At 43.4% G+C, this 8,949-nt stretch overlaps 1 protein-coding gene across 1 annotated transcript; it reads right to left on the reverse strand.

Moving 5' to 3' along the window:
* Positions 1–7,981: 7,981 nt before the first annotated feature.
* LOC142202573 (small ribosomal subunit protein eS8-like) lies at positions 7,982–8,660 on the reverse strand. The gene has a single exon (XM_075272762.1). It carries the CDS (start codon positions 8,637–8,639, stop codon positions 8,022–8,024), a length of 618 nt encoding a protein of 205 aa, XP_075128863.1. The 5' UTR covers positions 8,640–8,660; the 3' UTR covers positions 7,982–8,021.
* Between the last annotated feature and the right edge of the window lie 289 nt (positions 8,661–8,949).

Here is an 8,949-nt window from a genome sequence, read left to right on the forward strand (position 1 = left end):
AAAGTAATACTATTTGGAACAGTGTAATTCATGACAACTGTTTTATGGGTAAAGTCTGTGGGTTGCAGAAACACAGAACAGGCCATTTTATTATTTTATTTCACCACAATGACTCTACATTGTGTCCATGCCAAGATCTATAAATGTGCCCCTGTGTCTGATCCACCAGCTCTAAAATCTTATACTTGCCTGCAATATTACCTCTAAAAGTTAGTTGCAGTTCTCAATGTATGTTACTCTTGAGTACAGTTATCTAAAAAACCCAACATGAAACCAATTTGTGTTTATTGTAAAATCTGGAATGGGAATTTAACACCAGCATTTTATTTTTGTCCTTACAAAAAGAACAGATTGTTTCGACAAATATCCATGAGGAATGTAATCTAGAGAAGATACACAGGAACAATGGTCTGAATCAGTGTGTACAACATAAATCAGCCCACGAGCTGTGTGAACGCCGTTGCTGTTTCAGGAAAACATTGGCTGAGAAATCTTTGATTATATCATTCAGAAGCTTTTGATTTAGCTCCGTTTTGGGACTTGCAACTTGTAAGTGGTTACCTGACCATATTTAGAGCGTACTTAACCTTTTAGATAACTTTGGAGGATAAGCTGTTGTGTGTGTGTACATGAGATGAAAACCTATTTCTAGTCATTATATGACTCGTCCTCTGCATTTTTATCAGGTTTCCCGTAGGCTTCTCTTCCATAAACTCTGTCTCTATTCCTCAGTGGTCCCTGGGCTGGTAGGTGGAAACTAGTTCCTATGATGTATACCATAAACAGCACATGGAGAAACTAAGATTCTGCTTTTAAGTGAGTTACTTACTGAGAAGTAACAGCACCTTATAAGAGATTACAGAGAAGTATTGAACATTGAAGACATGAATTTAAAACTTGGACAGAGATAGGTGGAGAACCTTCTGTCTTCTTGTGGGACTGCTACATCCCACTCAGCTCCACTTCCATCCTACTCATATACTTCTATGGGCATATACTATTTGATTACTCTGTAATCTTGGGAGACCAAGGTGGAGTGTGGATCTGTTAGAATCAATGGGGATTTAATTTAGAAACGATTTAAGATTTTAATTTGGTTCTCCATTGATCTTATTGAATATCATCAAAAGAGAAAGATGTAATGGAACAGTACAAGGAGCTGACATTGCAAGTATACAACAGTACAGGGACCAATGAAAAGAAACTTATATCACTTTTTACTGTCTACTAGATGGGCCACAACAAAATAGATTGTAATCCTATATAGGAATAGGAATGCAATTATTGCAATTTTTATTTTTATTGCAAATTATTGCAATTTTTAATTAAAATTTTTACTTACGCTCAGGATGGACTTTACTTCATTGGACAAACCTCCTTGCATTGCATGCTCAGTCCTCTTCCGTGCTAAGCAGAGCAGCGCATAGTATTGTACCATCAGGCCTATCTTCTGCTGCCCATCACCAGCTGCTGTAAAAATTTTACTCTTATGGAGGTGTTTTTCAGAGAAACCATTTTTTATTGTCACCCCTTGGTGTCTGCCTGCATGTACCTTAGCATAGGTCCCACCTCAAAAGGGACATCATTGCTTTTCTCCAGGTTGGATATCTCTGCCTCTCTATGTCTGCTATTCTCTATATTAGGTAACGCAGCCTTTTCTCTTGGACTGGTCAGACTTCTTTCACCAGATTTTAGGGCCTCTCATTTCATCCAGGAGGGTGCCTTGGCATTTACTGTCCTTTCTTGTGATTTCTGAACCACCTGACTCTCAACAAAAGGCAAGCTATGCAATTGCAACATTTTCTTGCCACTCTTCCTAATCCTGTCTCTTCAATCAGCTTTGTCAGTCTGTAGGGTTGTCCACCGTGCATTTTCCACCATATATGGTCTTCTCAGTAGAGGCCTCTGCATCACTTTTGCTGCAGAACAGAGAGACAACGTCTACGTCTCTCACATATAGATGATTGATTACTAGCAGAATATTGTGGTATGGGGGCACTCGTGAACGAGTGCCCCCATACCCTGGTCTATAGTCTCTCACCATGCTAAATCAGTATCCCTACACTATGCTGAGGATGGCCCAATAGGCCGAAACAGCGCTGTCCATAGTTGGGAATCTGTTCCTTTTGGGACAGAAATACTGATTTAGCAATTAAATCCACATTATGATTAAAAGACTTTATAACTGAGTCGTTCATGATGTTTAAGGATGCTGCCCTCTATAGGGTGGTGTACAGAGTGCACTCTGTTCTCCTAATTCCATCCAGGAGACTAGATTTGCATATTTTAGCAGAATATTGGACTGTGCCCTCCAGATTGCAGTCACTAATTCTATCTATCTTGTTGGTGTTGTGGCTTGCTTTTTGGTATTGCCTCATGCTGTTGATCTATTTGTCCACAGTGTGGCACGTTTGTTCCAAATTCACTAACTTTCTACTACCTATATTTGCCATGCTGTATGTGCTGCAGCTCTACTATACCCTCCTTTCTACTTACTTGCACTCTGTGGTGCATCTAGGGCACATACCCTAGCCCACGAGATATACTCTGCTCTGCCCTCTGTTTTATTGTGCAGCATTCAGGAGATTTGTAGTATGGAGGAGCTAACAAGCTTGCTCAGAATAACACAAGAAAAATGTGATAGATTCTGGTTGTTTTGGTTGGCAGAATACAGAGCCCTATTCTTCTTCTACAGTATGTCTGTAATGCTGGTGACTACTCTGTTGGCATCTCTCCTCCCGGTGTATATCCTTTTCTTCTTGTGTGATGTGTCCATTGACATGTTTGGTGTGAATAGAAAGTTTCTCTCCAATAATGGAGACATAATTTCATTTTCTCTGCATCTGAGCTTATTCAAGGCCCCTAACCTTTGTATGTTGTTCACTCTGTTTAGTTTATGTCATTAATCCGCATATTTCTGTATAGCTTCCACCTCTCTACTTCTCTTCTCATACTACTGCCTGGCTGGTAGCAAGACTTGTGTGAAGTGCTTTATTTCTGCAATGTACCTCTTTGGTTTGTTGTATTGTTAAACAGAAAAATGTTATATAAAAGGATTTTAACCAAAAAGATATATCAGAGAGCTTGTAATGTCCATCTTACTTATTAAAGATGCTTTCTGTCTGGCAATGGGAGTCATCAGAAGAAATACAAAGGTCATTAGTACTTTAGTATTATGGCCGGTCAATAGTTATTACCAATGAGTGGGCCAGTCAGTAGTAAGTGTCTGACCATTATTGGTGCTAGTATTGTAAAACAATATGAAGTTAAATATTAGTGAATATTATTAAATTTCATGATCGTGATCGGAATTCCGATCCCGATCTTTTCCGGCGGTATTGAGGTCGGAGGTTATTTCCCACAATGCTTTCCATTGTGGGAAAAGCTATAGTATCAGATGACCGAGTATAATTCAAAACTCCCATTTCGAATAGCACGCACCCATATGAATGAATGGAAGCGTCTATTCATTCCTATGGATTTACCGCAGCCTGCCACTCTTCTGCTTCGTCCCTGTTTTACCATATACTCAACTCTGCTACATCTGAGATGTAGCAGAGCTATATACTCAACTATGCTACATCTGAGATGTAGCAGAGCTGTATACTCAACTATGCTACATCTGAGATGTAGCAGAGCTGAGAATACAGTAGAGCAGGGACGAAGCAGAAGAGTAGATAGTATCTATCTAAGGGGGCATTCACACGGAGTAATGCCGGGTGTGCATCACAGCCATACACGCCGGCGTTACGGCAGACTGCCGAACACTTCCCATTCACTTCAATGGGAGCGCTTGTAAACGCCACTGTTACGAGCGCTCCCATTGAAGTGAATGGGAAGTGTTCGGCAGTCTGCCGTAATGCCGTCATGTAAGGCTGTGATACACGCCCGGCGTTACTCCGTGTGAATGCCCCCTAATCGCAAACTTTGCTCAACTTACCTCCACAGAAGTGCTGCCGCTCCCCATTCTTCTCACTCCTCTTCTGTTAGAGATGTTGGGAGAAGGCGGGGCTTGATGCACTCACATCTCCCCGCCCACACTATCCTAAGACACAACAAGCACCGCCTACTCCAATCATCTCTAACACTAGCCTAGGGAGGTGGGGTTGCACATGGCGCTCTGAAGGCATGTCAAAGAGAGAAGAGGAGCGAGAACAGGGAGCCGCGGTGGATCTGTGCAGGTAAGTGGACACTAGGGGGGCTAAGTAGCCGGGGGATTTTTTTTTTTAATCACTACACAGCGTGGAGTCCAGAAATTTAAACAATTTTTGGACTCCATGCTATGTAGTGAATAGAATTGTTTTTAAAATCCGATCTTCGATTATTTAAAAAAAAATCCCATTGACTTGCATTGGGATCGGAATTGGGATTGGGATCGGGTTCAAATGGAAAATGATCGGAAATCGGATTTTAAAAACGATCCTGAAATTTCAAGATCGGCTCAACCCTATATATGTTATATATATCCCCTGGATTCAACTCATCTGCGTTCCCCATTCCCAGAGCTATAGGTGCGATGTGATGACGTCACTCACATTGCGCCTAAAGCTCCCTGAGCAGTCAAGTAGAACACACAGAGCAATCAGAGGTGAGTATCAGTGTTTTATTATGTTAAACTTTTGGGTGACATTAGACTTGGGAGAGATAAAGGGAGACATTAAACTGTGGCATATGAAGGGGACATTAAACTGATGTCAGCTGTAGGGGAGCAATTAAACTGGGGATAGATAAAGGGGACAATTAAACAGGGAGCAGATGAAGGGGCATTAAATTAGTGACAGATGAAGGGGAACATTCAGTTGGTAGCAGATGGAGGGGGACATTAAGCTGGTGACAGATAAAGGGGGTATTAAACTGAGGATAGATGCAAGGGTGATATTAAACTTGGGAGACAGATGGAGGATGACATTACACTGGAGGCAACTGGAGGAGGAACTTAAACTGTGGGTGTAGCTGGAGAGGAACATGTCTCCCTCTAGCTACCCCCCGTTTAATGTCCCCCTCCATCTGCCCCAGGTTAATGTCCCCCTCTATTTGCACCCAGTTTAAACTAGGGCTTGAGGAGAGGGACTTCATAATGTGGGTCAATTGGAAGGGAACAATATAATGTGGGGTCATAGAATGTTAAGGTGACTGTAGGAGCATTATACTGTGTGGGGGTACAAAGAAAAATGGGTGACAATGGGCGTAGTCAACAGTAGGTGGAGCTAAATTAGCCATGGTGCACATACCGCACCACACATTTTGTCCCTCTTTCTGTCCTTTGACTGCTGAAGCCAGTGAGATAGATAGATAGATAGATAGATAGATAGATAGATAGATAGATAGATGCTGAATTTAGGAAAGTTTTATTGTGCATCACTGATACAGGGAGCAATTCAGTCGGGAGCTTTCCAAAGTGAAAAGCAGTTTGTAGACAACTTTCAAGCACCAAAATGAGTACTGATATAAAGTATAACGTCAGTCACGTGGCAGAGGTAATGCCTGTTTCAAACCCATAAGGTTGGCCTTGCATACGCTTATTTTCTGCACAGAGGGGGTTGGACGTGGATGGATAGGCTGATCCAGTTTTCAGTAAGGTGAAGACACTGCAGCCATTGAGGTCCTACCCTCCTTCTTATCTCCAGCTTGTCTTTTATCTGTATATAATGCTGTCTGCCATCTGCTGGTAAAAGATCAATATCTCTCTTGTAATGTTAACCTTTTGGCAGCAGATGGCAGTGAGCATTATATACAGACTGTGGATGTTCAGGAGCCATATCTGAAGAGCAAAGAAGATAAACCAGGATGATTGAGGGCATGAGGGGTACGTTTTAACCCCATCATCTGCCTTGCTACTCTTTGAATGCAATTTTATGTCTAGTGTGTTGCTATTTAACTATTGTCTATAGTGTCTATATTACCAATAACATCAATAATAATTTGCTTTCCATGATATAAATCGAACCTGTAGTTGACTTCTGCTGCACTACCTGAGAGAAGAGTTTAATAGAAGAGAAGCTATGCTGCAATATACATATAGGATAATATGATTTGTACAGGATTTATGAGTAAAAAATAAATCACATTTTGACAGGACTCCTAGGAGAGACAGTGAGAGTCCTTATTACCTAACCCACACAGAATGACCAACAGCGTCCTATGTACACACACTGATACAGGGGCCACCATACCTTTGGTGCAGCGATGTACCTGCACAGGGGCCCCGTTAATCAGAGGGCCCCATCACCTTAACAGCAGATACATCAGCACTTGAATTCCGGGCAAGCAGTGCTTTTCTCTCCGCATTTTTCACCCTTTTCAACTCCATTGTAGTCTATGAGTTTTGCATCTCTCCATTGGTAACCGCATTTTTAGCTGATTAAGGTTCCGTTCAGTGGGTCCCCGAACACAGGTGGGAACTTAGCCTAACAGGGACAAAAATAATATCCATGCAAATATAGAAATGTGCTGATTGCAGCCATATTTTGAGGAATAGCAAAAAATTATTCACTTTCATTTTATGCTGAATACAGATAATAAAAAAAATGTTTTACATACATTGTGCAGGTTGTTGCTGTCACTAAATATGTGGACAGTATATTATTTTGTATAAGCCACGAAGGAGAATTTTAGATTTTTTTAAACTATACTGAGCTGTATAATTGTGTACTAGGTGCTTGGCTTATATTAACATGTATACCCTACTTAGTTTTGTAATGATCATGATCGTAGGGAATGTGACTGCCCAGAGGGTTACGGGCCCGAAGCCAGTTGGAAATGGCTGGGGCCCGTACCACAGAGGTCAGGAAAAACCCTATACCCCGACCACTATACATATTGTTAATGGAAGGGGGCCTGACTGGGCCCCTTTCCATTAAATGGTAGCCCAGGGGAAGTGTATAAAAAAAAACAAAAAAAACTTATACTCATCTGCACTAGGCTGCACATCTGCTCCAAGGCTCTTCTTGTGGTAGATGCTAAATCCTAGTGGGCTAAAGGACTGTTGATGACATCATCAAAGGTCCTTTGGCCCACTAGGATATGATCAAACTCTTGTGTGGATGGAGCTATTTGGATTGTACAGGACAGAGCACAAGCTACAAGGAACAAGACTTATGCAAGATAGAAGAGAACATGTTTGAGCAAGGGGTGGAATGGGGGTACAAGCTGTGTGACCAAGAGGAGGGAGTGAGGGTGCAGGCTGTGTGTGAGCAAGATGGGGTAATGGTAGTGCAGGCTGTGTGTGGATAAGAGTGGAGAATGGGGGAGCAGGCTCTGTGTGGGCAAGAAGGGTATATGGGGGTGTAGGCTGTGTGTGAGCAAAAGGGGAGATGGGGGTTCTGGCTCTGGTGGGGGGTGGGCACTGTTAGCACATAATACTGTGTGGAGCCACTGATGAGCATGTTATACTGTGTGGGGGCCATTGTGAGCATATAATACTGTGTTGGGCCACTGTGAGCATATAATACTGTGTGTGGGCCACTGGTGAGCACATAATAGTGTGTGGGGCCACTGATGAGCATGTTATACTGTGTGGGGGCCATTGTGAGCATATAATACTGTGTGGGGCCACTTTGGAGCACGTAATACTGTTTGGGGGCTGCTATGGAGCACGTAATACTGTTTGAGGGTCACTGTGGAGAACGTAATACTGTTTGGGGGCCACTAAAGAGCATGTAATACTGTTTTGAAGCCCGTAACTATGGAGCCCGTAATACTGTGTGGGGTCCACATACACAAAAATGGATGCGCAGATTTATGATGAAAGGATATTCTAGGAAGATTATTGCTGTGAGAATCATATTGGGAGATTTAGCAAGCAAAATGCAGCAAATTCTGTCTGTGCACCACATTTATGAAGTGTTTTTAGACACTTTTCCGACTTGCATGAAAGTATGGTATTGACCTATTAGGGAATGAATGCATCCTCTTGGGAAATTGGGCATAACTTAAAGAGGACCTTTCATCAGATCGGGCACAGGCAGTTCTATATACTGCTGGAAAGCTGTTTATTTGGAGCGAAGAATTGGGGGAGAAGTTTATTTGCCTTTCTTGGCCTTGATCTTCCTCAGGTAGAACTCCAGCTCCTTGCCTTCGAGGACATATCCGTCAGCTCTGCCGCACTGGCCGGGTCTGGAGGCTATACAGGCAAGCAGCTTTCCCTGTTGGAACTGCTCCTCCAGCAGAGGACTGATTTTTGCCATCTTCTTGCGCTCTTCGTATTTTTTCTTGGATCTTTTCTTGTTAAGAATTTCTTCTTCTTCAGGAGTCAATTTAGCTCCCTTCTTGCATCCAAGTGGTGTGATGTAGTGAGCTTCATACCACTGTCTGTAGGGGGTGCTGTCGATCAGGACAATGCAATTCTTCACCAGGGTCTTGGTTCTAACCAGCTCATTGTTTGAAGTGTTGTAGACGACATCGATGATCCTGGTCTTGCGGGTGCAGCACTCAGAGCCCCAGGAGAAGTTGCCGGAGTCCAACCTCAGAGCGCGGTATTTCTTGTTTCCACCGCGGACTCTCACAATGTGGATACGACGTGGGCCGATCTTTGTGTTGGCAGCTGGACGGCCCAGTTCATACTTCCTCTTCTTGTGGTACGGCTTCCTTTTGCCTCCGGTCTTGCGGCGCTTGTGCCAGTTGTCCCTTGAGATACCCATTCTCAGGCGCTGGCAGGAAAGAGGAAAGCTGACAGCTTTCCCGATCTGTGCCCCAGTTAAAGCGTTATCGGTCCTGGTACCATAGCACTTTACAGTCAGAAGGGCGTTTCTGACAGTTAGCCAGGGACGCCCTTCTGCCCAGCAGCGCCTATCGCGCTGTAGAGTGTGAGCGGGGAGGAACGCCCCCCTCCCTCTCCTGAGAATACTCGTCTATGGACGAGCTGTGTGAACATAGGGAAGGGGCGTTTCTCCTCGCTCACACCGTGCAGCGCGATAGGCGCTGCTGGGCAGAAGGGCGTCCCTGGCTAAC

The sequence above is a fragment of the Leptodactylus fuscus genome, chromosome 1 (assembly GCF_031893055.1).
Source record: "Leptodactylus fuscus isolate aLepFus1 chromosome 1, aLepFus1.hap2, whole genome shotgun sequence".
Classification (NCBI taxonomy): Eukaryota; Metazoa; Chordata; class Amphibia; order Anura; family Leptodactylidae; genus Leptodactylus; species Leptodactylus fuscus.